This window comes from Stegastes partitus, unplaced genomic scaffold (assembly GCF_000690725.1).
Source record: "Stegastes partitus isolate 25-593 unplaced genomic scaffold, Stegastes_partitus-1.0.2 Scaffold164, whole genome shotgun sequence".
NCBI classification, from domain to species: Eukaryota; Metazoa; Chordata; class Actinopteri; family Pomacentridae; genus Stegastes; species Stegastes partitus.
In genome coordinates this window covers 461550-478271 of record NW_007577895.1, presented here as the reverse complement: position 1 = coordinate 478271, position 16722 = coordinate 461550, and the positions used below count along the sequence as shown (strand labels likewise).

The window sequence follows — 16722 nt, the reverse complement described above, 5'->3', positions numbered from 1 at the left end:
CGAGCTTTTAGCCTCGTGTCGGCGCAGGTAGGCCCTGCTCGAGAAGAAACGGTGAAAAAGTGGACAAGCTCCGACGCTGGACTAACGCACAGCAGCTGAATTTGTTTTGGCTTAACAAAGCGGAGGAAAAAATTGTTATCACCTCTCAATCGTAAGTCGCTCACTCCCTAAAGCGCAGGGGGGCTTAAACAGAGCTGAGGATAAACTGCAACAGCTCAGTTCTGATAACGCTGATTACACACAGTCAACTCCCAATTTGGATTTCAGAGCCGCTGACAGATCCGTGCAGATCCGGTGCACCTAAATCTCCGTTGGCATCGTCTCATGTTGAAATCTCACCTCCAGAACTCTTCCACTGATGTATCTGCTGCAGGTCTCACATTTCACCCCGTACTGGGCGTGGTAGTCCGCCTCACAGTACGGCACTCCATCCCTGCAACATGTAAAGGAAACTGCTGTAGTGTGTCAAATTTACCTTATCCGGTGAAATTGGATATGATGAAAAAGCGGAATCAATTTCATGAAAAAGCAAACAAGATGCATTTTTTGATTTGTACGTTTGCATGTTGTTTCTCTCTGTGCTTTTTTTTCCTCCCCGTTTTAAACACTCACTTGCTGATGTACTCTCCAGTGAGGACCATGTTGCAGGTCCGACATCTGAAGCAGCTGACATGCCACTGCTTCTCCAACGCCAGAAGAGACTGACCCTGCTTGATCTCGGCTCCACATCCAGCACAGTCTGGACAAGAGGAGAGTGTAATAGAGAGAAACGGGAGAGAGAAAAAAAGAAAAAGGGACAGAGACAGAAAAAGAAGAAATGTTGTTGACTTGAGAGGGACTGTAAGAGAGAGAAAAGTGAACCCAGGGTGTAACTGTCATCTTTAAACAACCACTGTGCTCCTCAGTGCAGTTCTCTTCCCCGTTGGTACAGCCACCGCCTTAATAAACAGCTGCACTAATGTGGGATGTTGTATTTCTGCACGGTCTCTCAACTGTAACCACTGTTGAATATGATTTAATGTAGGCAGGAGGCATATCGCTAAACAGCCCTGAGGCTAAAACAGTTTCATAAAATCCACCTCACAAGAGCCATGTATGATTTTCTAAGTCTTTTCCTCGTATGCAAGCCCACTCTCGCACTGTACACAAGCCCGCTCTGTTTCTCTCTGCGAGATTCTCCAGCAAGCGTTATTGACCATCACTAACTGGGCAAGAGAGAAGAAGGACAACACGGAGGCTGCAAATGATGCATGGCTGCAGAGTGTCAAAAAGCTGAAAAAAAAGGTCACTGCTCCATTTGTTTCTATTTGGGAGACGTTTGGCTTAGCTTAACCTTTTCTGACCCGGTCTACTGCCCCTGAGAGGAGCACGCAAGTCAGCAGGGACCACTCCACTCAGCCTTGTCAGCCAAGACAAACAGCGTTTTGCAGTGGAAAAACTGCAGCGTATAGAGTCGGGTTTCTGCAGTCCAAATAAATCTTAACTGTCATTCGGTGGTGATAGTGCTGAGTGTAAAAGGACCGGGGTGTGAGGCGCAGACTGCGATTTTCTACTGAGTCATTCCACAGTTCCCGTTTTAGCCACTGAATGAAATAAGGTATTAGATCATCTACAGGTGTGCAACAGAGTTTGTGACAAGAAACGGTTGGATGTGGTTACATAAAAATTCAAATGAGGAGGGAACGATGCTTGCCTCTGCACTGTCGTTGTTCTTGCCGCACTTTCATGTGTGATGTAACAGCAGGTGTTTCCATCAGCTGTCAAATCGACATATTGTGGCACAACCAGACGTGCAAAAATGTTTGGAAGTCTTAGCGTGAAGAGCCGCAGCAGACATTTTTAGGAAATACAATTCACACCCCGTATTTATTTGGACAGTTACACATTTTTTTGTTCTTCGGGCTCCGTTTGAAATAAAATTAATGGATTCTACATTAAAGCACCGAGTCTCAGTTTTAATTTAAGTGGATGAAAATCAACCTCGAAAGAACTGCGTGGGTGAAATAACCATTTTAACACACGCTGTCCAAATTGCAAAAGTTCAAAAGTACTGCAACAAAAAAATCCACCTCTATCGAAATGACGGACGGAGGAAAGTGTGGAGAAGAAAAGGAACAGTTCGTGACCCAGACATTACCACCTTATCTCTAGCGGTGCTTCTGTTATCGCATGTATAGCTGCAAATGGAACTGGCACACTGCCATTTATTGACGGTTTCACTGCTAACTGAGGCAGCTGGATGATGCAGAGATATATAAGCACACCTACATAAAACCCCGTCATTGATGTGGGTCGTAAGTGCAATTTTTGTCTTTTATATGTGTTTTTTGCTGTTCAGTAAATTTGCAGTATATAAAGTTGTTTGTCTGCTGTTTTTCACTTGACTTCTACCATATAGTCAAGAGGCACGTAGAGAATCTAGGGAGACAGTGAGGGGGAGGACAAACTCTTGTTTAGACAAAGCCTATAGGTGGCCTTCGTGACACCCAAATATAAACTTTATGATGTTGAATGTGAAGTATTCCAGGCTTCAACTGTATTTAACTGAGAACTAAGTCTAGCCATTGAAGACTGGCATTCACCACTGAAGATTCACTACATTAAGCCAGCTATTTCTCCATAATTAATAAATTCCACTTCAGTTTGCGCGATTATTTCCTCATGAGCCATAAAAAAAAGACATAAAATGTTATTTTCGGCATTAACCCCCTGAAGCCCGAAATCCACCATTGGGTTTGAAAGGTATGTTATCTTTCAACAAAACTGGCAAAACAGCCCCATTTATCAGAGCCAGAAACTGTAAACACAGAACAAATGACCAGATTTTCAGCTTTCCAACGAATCCCGAGTGACTTGTGCTTTCACTGGTAAACACTTCATCAATATAATTTAAAATCCATCAAAATGAAACCATTTGCTCTGTCCAGATTCTGTAAAAAGCAAATAATTCTATGTTCCTTGGCACATTCGTGAAGTCAGCTGAGAATAACAATAATGAGACAAAAATTCTGGACTTTTTGGATGAACTTCAGGCTGTGTTTGTGCCGAGCAGAGAGGAGACAAGTATGGAAAAATGAAAGTATTGAAATATCTAGATTAGGAGTGTTTTTTTTTTTTTTTTTTATCAGTATTGATAATACCTTGGGGAAAATCTGATTCCAGGATTTTTGCAATTTTTGTGCAATAAAGATTTTTTTTTTTTTTAAATCAACTTTTTAATTTTTGTCTGTTTTATGGTTTATTGTATTATAGTGTTGTCATACTGCACTCAAGGTATTTTTGAGTTCTCTCTACTTCTAGGCATAGTTGTGCTGTTTCCATACAGGTGCAGGACTTTATACTGCAGTGAATAATGCCCACAATAAGGAACAAAAATGCCCAGAAGTGGCTTGGGTTTAGGGAGTTGATTTCTGACATCCTTGAGACGGATCAGGACATGAACTCAAGCTAAGGCAAGAAAACTAAATTCTCAGGTTTATTTGTGCATAAATAGGCAAACTTCAACTAATAATACTTTCCAACAGGTTATTCCGATGCCTGTTTTATTAATTTTTCCCTTAATTACTTTGCACTTTGCAAATGTACGTCTGCCACTTTTTCCACACTAAGCATATATTTGCATTCTTAAATATCCTGCTCGTTTCGCAAAACGAGGCAGAGCGTTAAATTTAGTGTCTCCACTCTGTGTCCCGTCTCACAAACTGCTTCCTCATAAGACAGAGTGATGAACACGTACCTGGGGAGCTGTTTAGATTTTATTCTCCTGAATGGAGCAATCTGGGAGGGACAGTTATTCACTGCCTCTCTACCATCTGTTATTACTGCACAGCCAGTGAGCAGCAGCCTGCTGTCTGTATACTTAACAAATGATTCACTATCAGTCACCATCTCGCTGTTGGAGGATCATAATTTATCATTTTCCTGCTTTAAAAAGTAGGACTGCGCACCCCGACACGTGCGCGCAAAATATTCAGCTCATGATTTACTTATGTTAACAACTATTCACGGATGAATGTGCACTGAACACATAAAATCCTCCGTTCCCCGCATGTTTAGCAGTGACAGTAATGAATGAATGATGTGTCTGTTTGTGTTGCATAATTCTCAGCTGGCGGATCAACACGACAGGTCAGACCGGTGATTTGACAGACACTTGATTAGCTAAATGAGCTAAATGGGCTTTATGGACGCATCGCATTAGACTCAGCGCATGGTAGTGCCTGGTGGCCCTAAACAGAACGGACAGAGCAAGGCGGACGCTGGACTTACGGCTGGGCCCGTGGATCTTGATCGGTTCATTTGACTTGACAAGTGTGCGGGAGCACTGCTGGCACACGCAGTCCTTTCCACTGAACGTCACCCTGTCTCCGATTGGGAAGGGTTTACTGAGAAAAAACAGTGAGAGAGAGAGAGAGAGAGAGAGAATTAGCAACCAGAGCACAACAGGGGATAAAATGCCTGCAGTGATTTTTGTGTGTTTACATCCAAGTGTACTGTACGCATGAAAATAACAAATGGGCGCTGGCAGGAACATGATTGGGTGACAGACAGGCCATAATCCTGCTGACACAAGCTGAATACAGGCTGACATCCTCTATGAACCTGAAAATACATTTGCAAACAGTTGTGATGACGGGCTAATAGGACGTTGATTGTTGCAGGAGCACCTGGCTGCTCTGTGATTAAAGAGGCGATAATGTGATGCTGCCAAAGGCTTCTGAAAGGAAAACTGGCTCACAGTGAGAATAAAAAGTTATTAGGGGGACTGTGCCGAGTGCATACTGATCTTAACCGCCGATTTCCCTCTCTCAGTCTAGCCATCCAGTTTGTCTCCCTAAACAACGGGTGCCACCAGGTCGCTGTTTTCTTAAAGCCACACCGCGGCGAAGACGAGCGAACCCAGACACAGGGACGTGCTGACAGGCCGGGAACATGACAGCAAGACAACGCCGGCGAAATCAAATCTGCCGTATCGCGATGCACTGTTTTGACTCTCTTTCCTCTCCTTTTCGAGGAGACAGATTGATTTCTTTATGACTGGGGAGGATGCGAGAATGAATGGGGAGCTAAAAGGCTTAGGGAAGGCTGTTTAAAAGACATAGACAGCGGTAATCCTTTTACTCCCCCGTCAAGGCCTGGAGCCGGAGCCAAGACCCAGAGGGAGGCTTGAGTCTCCAGCAGAGCTCACAGTCAGCACACATGAGTGCAGTACATCCATGTAGTCACTTAGAGATGCTCAGAGGGGAGAATATATAAAGTCTTGAGCTAGGATGTATACATATATATATGCTGTTGCGGAGGTTGTGAGCTCTAGTAAGTGTGCTTCTAGGAGTGTTGTACAACTGTTTCTGTCTGACTGCGTGTGTGTGGGGAGGATCTGGCACATACAGTATTATACATTTGCTCCTGTGTGCTTTCATTGTATTCAAAGAAGAACAATGTCCATACATAAAACACAAAGGAGGGACAAGTGAGCTGAACAGATGAGCCAGCAGGGACATTTCAGCACACAAATTATTCAACAAAGGCCCTGGTAAATACTGGAAGGAACATAAGCCAATGAAAACTGATAACGCGTATTATTCATTTAGGCTTTATTCTAATTTCACCCCTCAGCTGGTCCCAAGGTTAACCATCTGTTCTTAAACTCAAACCACTTTTTTTTTTTAATTTTAATTTAACGGACAAGCTACACTGAGCTCCATGAAGCCAGAGCAGCCTGATTTTGACATTAGAAGCTTGATTTCGAGGTTCATATCTGCGTCCAGCTCCATGCAGGTTAAACTGGCTCCACATATAAGCGTCTGACCGCAGCCTTCGAAGTCCAACTTGAGTAACAAAAATGCTGTGATGGTGCAGAAAAGTGTCTTCGTCCGTGTTTGACCTTGTCTTTACCTGCATGTTGCTCTCACTCCCTCAAGACACTCTTGCCTTGTCAGCCTTTCTCAGCGTTTTAAAAATTTACAGTGTTTACATATTTAATGCATGTTTTTTTTTCTCCCTAAAAAAAAAAAATGGCCACAAAAGTAAAGCTATTTCTGGCTTTAGCGATATGCCCTCTGGCTTTGATCACTGCCTCTTTTTTAGAAACGGAAACTCGCAATCTGCCCTCATTAGAGCAAAGGCTGTGATGACAGGGAGAAAGAGGGATGATGATGTGGATGTAGAAAAAAAAAAAAAAGACAATGTGGATGATTAAGAGCACAAAGATGATGAAGCGAGAATGATGAAGAGGAGCAAGAGGAAAAGGGGGTGTGTCGAGAGAAAAAAAAAAAGACTGGAGCGCAGGATGAGAATAAAAAAGGAGGTACAAGAAAGAACTGTGAGCGATGTGACAGGGGGCAGACGGAGCACGAAAGAGGAGATTCACCCTTCGGCTTCTCGCTGTCTCTTCCAGTTGACTCCACATACACTGACAACACACACACACACACACATCGCTGTCATTGCCAGGACTGCTCCACTGACTGTCTTTGGCCAGTTGGTGTCAGTTCTTTCTTTCTTCCTTTTTTTTTTCCTTGCCCACAGCTGCTGGGCACGACTGTGTGTTTATCAGCCAATGTCAAGGCAGACACCCGACAACAGACAAACACTCTCTCCTGGAGGGAGGTAAGTAAAGATCACTCTTATGTAAAAACTCATAACACACGACAGGGGAGGAAGAGGCATGGGTAATCCCGTACAGCACGCACGTATCTGCAAGGAGAGTGAAAAATGATGAAATCAAAAGAGGAGAGGAGCCAACAGTGATGCTGAGTGTTCGTTCTGGAGGAGCTTAACGTGAACGCCGATGGAGGTCAGAGGAGAGATGGCCTACTTTTACTGAATCTAACAGTGTGAAACAGCAGGTTAGCTCTCCTGTTGGAATCGCGTCTCGGCACAGAGCAAAGCGACCGTCTATCTGCTTATCACATTTGTTGACATTAACGAGCTGAATCACAAGCAGACCGGCGATAATTAATAAACAGACCGTATTAAAATTAGCCACCTTGCTATTTCTTTTTTTAAACTTCTGCTGCTTTATTTCAGGCAGACTGCAAAGTCACGAGGCAGAAAATAATGACTCACGGCAGAGAAACAGAAAACAGTCATAGATTTCTTATTCAGCGTCCCCACAATCCGTCCCCTGTTCTCCATCCTCTCGTCTAACACGCTGCTGACAAACAGGCAATTAATGAATCCTCACAGAGCCGATACTGAGACAGATAAAGAAGTCAAGTGATGTGCATGGGACACAGACATGTACTGTACAGTCTGTGGAAATATAGGAGGCTGATTGTGTGCTACCAGTGGGAAAAAATATTAAAGTGCAATTTTAAGAAAATTCTGAAAAATAATCACTATATTATATTAACAATAGATGCATGCATGGGATCAAATGAAACCATGTTAAACTATATGTTAGGTAGCAGGTGAGCAAAGCATCTAGCAGCCAAAAAAGACATCTTGTCTTGTTATTTTAAATTGGTGGAGACCAAAACAGAGCTAAAAGGTGAGTTAATATCGAACTTAAATATTGGGGTGAAAGCTTATTGTGTTGCTTTTAAGTGGCCTATAAATGCAGATAGCTTAATGACCGTCAGAGGGTTCAAAATACTCATCACACATCCATCCATCCATTATCTATACCCCGCTTAATCCTCACTAGGGTCACCTATTCCAGCTGACTCAGGGTGAAGGACACCCTGGACAGGTCACCAGTCTATCGCAGGACTACAGACTGGACAATTTTAAATCAGCAATTAACCACAGCATGTTTTGGACTGTGGAAGGAAGCCAGAGAACCCAGAGAGAACCCACGCTGCATGCAAATAACATGCAAACTCCACGCAGAAAGATGCCAGGTGTCCTAACCAGGGATCTTCTAGCTGTGAGGCGACGTGCTAACCACCGTGCCACCTTGCAGCCCACTCATCACACATCACACAAAATTATACCAACATCCAATATTACTGCAAACAGCCAGACTCATTGACTTGTGAAAACTGATTTTTAAATAACTGCATGTTCGCCAGTATAGTAAACTGACAAATGTATTCATGTAACTGTGTCATATACCAAATGGCTGACAGATACAGTTTTTCACTGTCTGGTAAACACAATGGGGAATTTAGCAGCAAAAGAAAATAATGTCTGTCATCTTCTTCAAATTGTGCCACTACAACTGTACTTAGAAGAACGTCTGTGTTGCGTGTGCAGTCGACGGGTGGTTTTCTACCTGCAGACACTGCAGACAAAGCACTTGGGGTGGTACGTGCGTCCCAGAGCAGAGACCACCTCTCCGGTGATGAAGCTGTCACAGCGGTCACAGCGCGTCCCGTACAAACGCTGATAGTCCGCCGTACAGATGTACTCGCCCTTCTTCTGGAAGAAGCCAGATCGTGCCAGATCACAGTTACACACTGTGGAGAGAACAGGTGGAGACAAAGTGAGAGTGGGACACTTAAAATAGTGGAGCATATGGAGTAACTTGTGGATATCAGAAATGCTATTTCTGGCTTTCCACACAAACTCAAACACATACCACTCAGCACTATTTAGTCCTATTTTTCTTAGTTTTGTTCCAGTACCTACACAAGTCTGTCCTGCTTTTTTTCAGTGTGAGTGCTGAACCTGTTTGTGTGGGCATGTGTGCTTGTTTGTGCTGTGTGTATGTTTGTCTTCACACATGGCTGCCAGGGAAGTTATTCAGTTCCAGACAGTGGTGAGCCAATTTGCTCTGATGGGAATATAATGGTATAATCAGTGGAAAAGTCATTTTGCGCTAAACAATGTGAAGACAGAGACAAAACAACAAACCACAAGTTCCCAGCATCAACAAAACATCGACTGCAGACTCATTACATATCGCTCAGGAAGACACCGAAATTACTTGCCGTGTAGGTGAGCGCACAGTTTGTGTGTGTGTGTGTGTGTGTCCATATTGTGCATCCTAAGCAGACAATATATGCTAGAGGCCTTTGCTGTGGAACTGACAGGAGATTCCAGCGGGTGTAACCGTATATCTGAGAGGTGTTTTCACAGATCAGTGGCCAGCGTGGCTGCTGGTCTCTGGTTTCACCCAGTCTGTGTGGTTTACCAACAGGAAGAGTTGACAGTTATTGTAACCTCTGGCATAAAAATAAATAAGTAAATAAAAAGCTATGACCTGACAAACACAGCACTGATGAAGGTCACACATATTTAGATTTTCATCCTCTATTTGCCCATTATAGCCTTGGCCCAGAGATGACTCCCCCTGCTGTGACACTGACACTATAATTATTGCACAGCTACAATTAGCATGAAACACATCTGCAACCAGCAATTCAACCGCTCAGCTGGTAGCGAGCTATACACCAGCAGATCAGTCCTGCCCAATAAAGAATGGTTAAAAAAAAAAACGAATATTTAACATTTTAGAGACTGATGGAAATATGCATAAAGACTGAAAACAGGAGGACATCAGCAGCCTGGTTGTCTAGTAATAAGATCTTGCATATTTCAGCTCATGTTATGTGTTGTTTCCTTCAGTTGTACAAAAACCTGCATCTTGGTTGGGACCAGAAAGCAAACAGCTGAGGCCCTGGGGAGTTATTGTTCTCAGTTTTTACGCTAAGCTAAGCAAAACTGGCTGCTATCTCCAGCTACATCTATTGTAAAGATATGAGAGTGGTATCAATCCCTTCATACTTATGGCAAAATAGCAATTCAGCCTATTTCCTGAAATATTTTCTTTAGATCCACATCCTATGTTACCCCTCTTAACACCAAGCCCCATTGGCAGGATTGAAAGGCATGCTGTCTTTAAAAATCGCCAAAATGACTTTACCAGAGCCAGAAAGCGTGAAAACAAAAAGAATCAAAGGACTTCTAACATTCTATGAACATTTGTGGGGTAGCTTTTCGCTGGAAAAGTCCTCTCAGCTTGAAATATTTCAGCAAAATCATTTTATTCAACGTGTCTTGTTTAAAAATGTGCCAAAATTCAAATGTTGCTCAGCACATATGAGAAGCCGTTATTGACTCCAGCAGTTAGGTGACAATAAATCTACATTTGCAATAAAGTCACATTTGTGTCCAGTATTGGTAACAGTTGTGGGCACTCTCCATTTCTGATTTATGGCATTAAAGGTTTCCTAAGAGAGTATGGCATGTGTAGAAATCTTTACATCTTCTACTCAAGAGGTCATGGATTGAAAATACAGAAAACTGTCAATGAGCTAGAAACACACCTGGCAACACAAGACTCCTGAAACAGAAAAAATACAGGCAGCACAAAGGAAATGTTCATAAATATTTGACCAAAGTGTGTTTTAGTCCAATTCTTTTCTTAATTGGTAGTTGTGAAGTATAATTGTCCTGGAAAATACTGGTTCTCTGCTGAAGCCAACCAGCATGAAAATAAGGAAATATTACTGACAAAGGCAAACAGTCACGAGAACAATATCCCGTTCAGCTTCCAGCACACTGCTCTTAAATGAAAGTTGATTGTGCCACATTAAATAAACACTTTAAGTTTAACAAAGCATCACTTTTCTTATTACAGAATGAAGCACCTGACTACCAGTAACTTACGGCCATACTCTACTGAGACTGGAGTTGCTGCTCCAGGCTCGACTCGGCTCCCTATAGTCACCCAGTTTTCAGTATTAGCCGGCAGGCTGAGAGTTCACAGACACACAGACTCACACTCATGCACATAAACCCTTCAAAGGGGCTCATTTAATCTCAAGCTGTTTATGAGTGGAGCGTATTGACTTAATGGTGTAATAAAAGATCAATGGGCCCTCACTTAAAAACAAAACAATCTCAGCTCCCTCAGGAGGATGGAAACACATAAATCCATCCCCGATGAGATGGCAGTGTGCGTATGCAGAGAGAGGATGATGAAACGGGACAATGTGTACAGTGAGACGTGATCATGGATCTTTATCATTGTGACGGGTCATTGGCAGCAAGGGAAGGTGGCTGTAGAACTGCAGAAGAAGGAAAAAAAAAAAAAGAGGGGATGCATAAGGAGGACCAGAGCTCTATGTTTTAAAATAGCCTGTTTATAAAAATGCGTGTGTGTGCAACCACATTTCCAGAACCGCTGAACAATGGCATGGAGCTTCAAAAAGTGTCTCCACTGCATTTTGAAGCAGACTAACTAAGGCTCTTACCAGAAACCCAAATCACAGGCTATCCAATCTCCTCGTGGAAAAAGGGAATAGGAGGGTAAATATTTCCACATCTAATAAGCTCCTCCCCATTGAAAAACAAAAAATCTGTGTGTCTTGAAAATGCCATTCATTTATTAAAATCAATGCTTTAATCTTTTAAAGCTAAATTGTAGTAATTTCACAGCTCTAATTTCCTCTGCTTTTCTTTTTTCTTTCTCTTTTTTTCCTTTCACTCACATTCTGCCCCTCTCTCTCTCTAAAAATGATTTGCTTTTCAATCTCCGCCCAGATTGCGTTTCAAATGAGTGGAATCTGCTCAATTAGCCTAATGCAATGCATGCATTAGCATACGGACGCCTGACCAAATCACAGCCGGCCGAGCGGATCTGCTCGGACTGGATTGGATGGGGTGGATGGATGGTTCACCTGTTGGCTAATCACATTGTTTTCTTGTGACTGGACGATTGGCTGGATGCATTGCAAAGGACGTCCCCCTTCCTCAGTTGCCATAGGAGACGTAAGCCTTCCATGGTTGCCCCAGAGACAGCTAGGTCCCAGAGTGAATGATGTACTGGTGGTGGTGGTGGTGGTGGCATATTTGGAGGTGCTGCGGGTGAACTACCAAATCTTATCTGTGATTATAACCTAAAATCAGACTGAAACATTATGTTCTCTCTTCAATGTGACACAAACTAATAGGCCATTAATGTCGAAGGCATTGTGTTCTTACCTCACCCAAGACAATGTGGGTTTAAACCGAGCAAAAAAGCTGATTAAAGGCACCATCTGCAAATAATAGGTCCATGCAAACGTGCATTCACGTGCACTGTAAGTGTGTGAAGTACATAAGTGGTAGAAGTACTTGTGTGCCATCCCGAAGCACAGTATTGAGGGAGTTGTGCTCGAGTCTTCTCAGTTAATTATTTTCCAGCTTGTTGCCTAGATTTTACATAACGTATAAAATAGGATATACTGTTAGAGATTAAAGGCCCAGAATGATCACATAAGTGTTGTGCACACAGTTTATTGTGCAGAAAAGTAAATCGTTATGTTCTGAGCTCCATAATTTGACACTGAAGGGGGCCACTCTGCATAATAAGCATGCTTGTTTTTGATACTGTGGGTACATTTTGATAGCATTGTATTTAATGTACTTTTATTCAAGTAAAAAGGCAAATTGCAAATGTTCTATCTGCTATGTTTGCAGACATAATTGCGGTAAACAGCTCCTGACAATATTAAGTGAGATTTAGTAGCTGCTTTCCTGCACCTGTCTATTCTTACGTATGGTTTACGGATTACATATAATGCGATCATTCCAAATGTAGACGATGGATCTGATCAAATGATAAATTTAACCCCAAATGCCTGAAATAAAGTAAATAATTGATATTTGCACTTGTTGGAGGACATCTTGAGCTAACCGTAACTAAAAACGTATTAAAAAGCAAGCTTTTAACTGCCTACTTGTAAGCCGGCCTTCGACTTTTCATGTCACTCAGTTCAGTCGTAACCATCAAGCAGAGGTTTTAAACTTCCTCCATATGTTAGATGCCAACACAGTGGGTGGAGTTGGGAATGAGTTTGGTGCCTCTGCTTGCTGCAGAGTTGTGGCTTCACTTGGCTCGGAGAAGAAAGGTTTTGGTCACAGCCGCACAACCAGCACCACATGGTGCGGACACCCACCCATAAAAACAACAGCCTGATACAACCAGGCTGGAACCAGTATGGTCTGTTTAACTGTCCCATGAAAGGCCCTTGGGGATACTGTAGCTACTCGTGGGAAAGTGTGTAGAGTTGCTGCTAAATATTATGCTGGGTTCCTAAGTTAATGAAAAGTTTTGTTTGAATCAGAATTATGTATTATTGTAAAGCAAACATAATCAGTATGCGGGACTAAACTACATTAAAGGCTTCATTTAATCTATTTGCTCCTTTTATGATCTTTCCCTGAATGGCATTCTAATGAGGGAAACTAAAGGATCCTGTTTCTCTTCTTCATATTGCTCTTTTTTTTTTTTTGGCAGTGCAGGAAGTTAGCATCTACAGATCATAAGTCTAGTGATTAGAGGTTAACATGTAGGCTGATGTCTGCAGCTGTGGTCATTAGAACTGCACTGATTAGGCATCCACAGGGGGTCTGCCTGATTGGGTATTTATCTCCAGCCAACAGACGCAATTAAAATTCCCTTCTCAAAGTCGGCCCGGGCCGGAACCCCAAAATAGTCCCGACACCCTCCCTCCCTCCCTCCTCCCCTTCTCTTTCTCTGTCTTTCCGTTTCAAAACTGCTTCCAAATCTTTGTGGCTCGGAGCACAAGGTCTCCACTTTATCTCAATTTGCACCCTCTCGTTTCGCGACTACAGGGCTGAACCTCGGTGCAACCTTGCCTTTCTTTCACAGTGTCTCTCTTCTATCCTCAATTCCCCTCTGGTCTCTCTCACCGCGACTCTTCCCTCAGCTCAATATGCTCCTATTAGATCTTCATAAAGTGCTATTAAGTAAATGGACATGGTTTGGATAGTACGTCAAAGTAGCCCCACTGTGTATTCTAATTGTTTTAGTGCTGCTGTCAACATTACGCTAATTTCCAGGGCTTTTTTTTTTCTTTTTTTTTGCAGAGTAATGCAGGCAGCCGGTGACAGTTTAGCAAAGGGGCGTGTATGTAATTGGGCAGTGACAAGTTTCATCAGGGGAAAGACTCACCTATTCACCCCCACATCTGTGCTATCAACACAGGGCCAGGGCTCCACTGCCCTCTCCCTGTCCCCCGGATCTGAGCCGCTCTGACGGGAGGAAACACTTCAAGAGTAAATAATGTGTTTTCTCAAGTTGTGCCAAATCGTGGTGAGAGAGAAGAAGCAGTCAGACAGACAGGAGGAGAGAAACAAAAGTCTACAGGCACACTCGCAGCTCTGTGAGGCTCTGTGCTTTACACTACTGTCATGGTGATGTTTGGCAGGTGTGTTTACCTTCTTCATTTAGTTCTAATGTGTTAGCACACTACTGTTTGCTGATTAAACTAAATACAGGTTGGGCAGACAGGAAGTGTTTGGTCACACACTAAAGTATTATCCATCCATCCATCCATCCATCCATCCATCCATCCATCCATCCATCCATCCATCCATCCATCCATCCATCTATTTTCTTCTATTCATCCGGGGTCAGGTTGCAGAGGCAGCAGGTTAAACAAGGCCTGTCAGGGGTCCCTCTCCCCAGCAATGTTTTCTGTCTCCTCCTGGGGGATCCCAGGGTGTTCCAAGGTCAAACGAGATATGCAATCACCCTGTCGAGTTGTAGCTGTACCTCAGGGTCTCTTCCCAGATGGACGTGCCTGGAAAACCTCCAAAAGAAGTCACCCAGGAGACATAATCAGGTGCCAGAATCACCTGAGCTGGCTCCATTCCACACAGAGGAGCAGTGACTCTACTCCAACTTTCCTCCTCATCATTTCTCTAAAGCTGAGCCCAGCCAACCTATGAAGGAAACCCATTTCTTTTATCCATAATTTCATTTTTTTTTGGTCATTACCCAGAGATCACAACCATAGGTGAGCACTGGGATGTAGATGAAGTGTTGAAGAATTTCATGAAGTATTGGATAAATTAAAATTCTGTGCCGATGATGGCACTAGAACAAAAGGTAGAGTTAATGCTAAAGTCAAAATGGTTCATTCTCTGGGGAGCATGAATAACCAAAATTTGAACCAATCCATGAAGATGTTTTATGAAATTAGTGAAAACCTCTGCTGGTGGTAAACTGCTAACAGCACGAGAGGAAAAGTGAGGGGATCAGTGAAAATAAAGAAAGCCATCACGATTCATCCCCCTGAAACCATCAATGTCTGTTCAAATTATCGTGAAAATTCATCCAGCAGCGTTTGAGATATTTCAGTCTGGACTGTCTGAGCGACGCTGCCGTCCCCAGAGCCACGCCGCCAGCATGGTTAAAGAAAAACAGCCACAGAAAACAGAAGGAGATGTTGTCATAGAAAAAGGGAGAGAGGAGAGGGAGGCAGACGGCTAAAGGCTAAAGCGGAGAGAAATCATGCGTGAGTGACAGGGTTCCCCTCGTACTTGGCTGCTGTGGTTGATGGAGACAGATGGCTGCCCAGTGGAGTCCCTTCATACCAGCAGACCAGCCCCGCTGCTGAGGCCTTCAGCTTTTAACCCTCTGAGAGCTGATAACAGATTCAGCTGAGGGGAAAATAGGCGTGAATGAGATCACAGACACACAGAGATAAGCACGCCCGCTTGAGATGAGGCTACGTAATAAGCGACAAACATGCCCCAGCTCTCTGTACAGATGATGCACCGGTTTAATGTGTGTGTGTGTGTTTGTCCAACACAGCACGGGTTGTCAGTAAATAATCTTCTTTATCATTCACAAATCCCTCCTTCTCTCTCTGAGCCACACACTTGCACACCTAAGATAAATACACACTTAAAGACAATAGGCAGGGCCTCGGCGTGTGAAACCCCCTCGGGACGGCGACGCTCGGGAGAATCAAGCAGAGGAATAATCCCTGTCATCTGTCCCAAATCCAGAGGAGTCGTCAGGGAGATGCGCCGCTTCCTGCCGCGCTCCCTTCTCCCTCCGCCGGAATCTCTCCCTAGCAACCATGCATTGGCGTGGTGATTGGACCAGCGTACCAGCGGTTGCTATAGCTACAGGAAGCTCCCCATCCCTGTAACCCCCCCATGTTGTTTTTTTTTTTTTCTGTGCTGTGTCTCTCTTTCTGTTTCTAACCTTGCTTTCTTTTCTTTTTCTTCTTTATTTGTCTCCATTTGTCTTTTTTTTTTTTTGTTCTTCCCACAAGCTGTCCCTGCATCACAGTCTCTCCCTTGCCTTCAGAGCACAACGGCGGTACAGTACAGTAGGTTGATGTTATTAATATAGAGGTTGAGTGATGGGGGCTAATGGCATCCAAAGACTGACTGAGACAGGTCTGCAGAGAGAGAGAGCAAAAAAGATGCTACAATTTTACAAGAGCCCTGGTGAGAATACTACCTAGAAATGGAGCTTTAGCAGAGCAGTCAAGTATTTATCTAACCTGTCTGTGTAAATCTGCTATTCCCTTTAGCCCTGTTTTATGAGAGAAATCTATTTCGTCTCCAAAAATAAATAACTACTGGGAGCGGCTTGGCAGTTTATGTGCGAACCTGTGTGTGTTTGCATCTGTCTGTTTTTTTTCTGCTTGTATATTTGCTCCTCTGCCTCGGTGTTTGTATGTGAGCTGGCTGCACGGGCAATACAAACCTATTTTGCCTTTGCTTGCAGTTTATGCGTAAGTTAGCACTGCGCTCGTGCCACTGACAGGCCCCGCTGTTTTCGTTGGAATCTGAGGGTGCCAATTATTCCTCGGAGGCTGGGTAAATGTGGTCACTATGTCATTGGGCCAGTATGCACGAGTCAGCCCATACGCCGGTAACACAACACCACATGGTCCATACACTACAGCCCGCTGCTACACCGAGAAGTGCTACGGGAGCCACATAATCCACACTTACACCCCCACTGCTTATTTTTTTTCTTTGTCTGGAGTTGATGCATCAGTCTCTGAGCATGGCTTCTGT

The 16722-nt window shown here is 43.5% G+C and overlaps 1 protein-coding gene across 1 annotated transcript in view; it reads right to left on the bottom strand.

Moving 5' to 3' along the window:
* The window catches only part of ablim3 (actin binding LIM protein family, member 3), a 57173-nt gene that overhangs the window by 25882 nt on the left and 14569 nt on the right, over positions 1-16722 (bottom strand). Inside the window, exons 3-6 of the mRNA XM_008279589.1 lie at positions 8219-8402; positions 4270-4385; positions 613-739; positions 340-433 (exon numbers count right to left, since the gene is read on the bottom strand). Of these exons, the coding sequence (XP_008277811.1) occupies positions 340-433; positions 613-739; positions 4270-4385; positions 8219-8402 (521 nt within the window). The remainder of the gene's footprint in view (positions 1-339; positions 434-612; positions 740-4269; positions 4386-8218; positions 8403-16722) is intronic.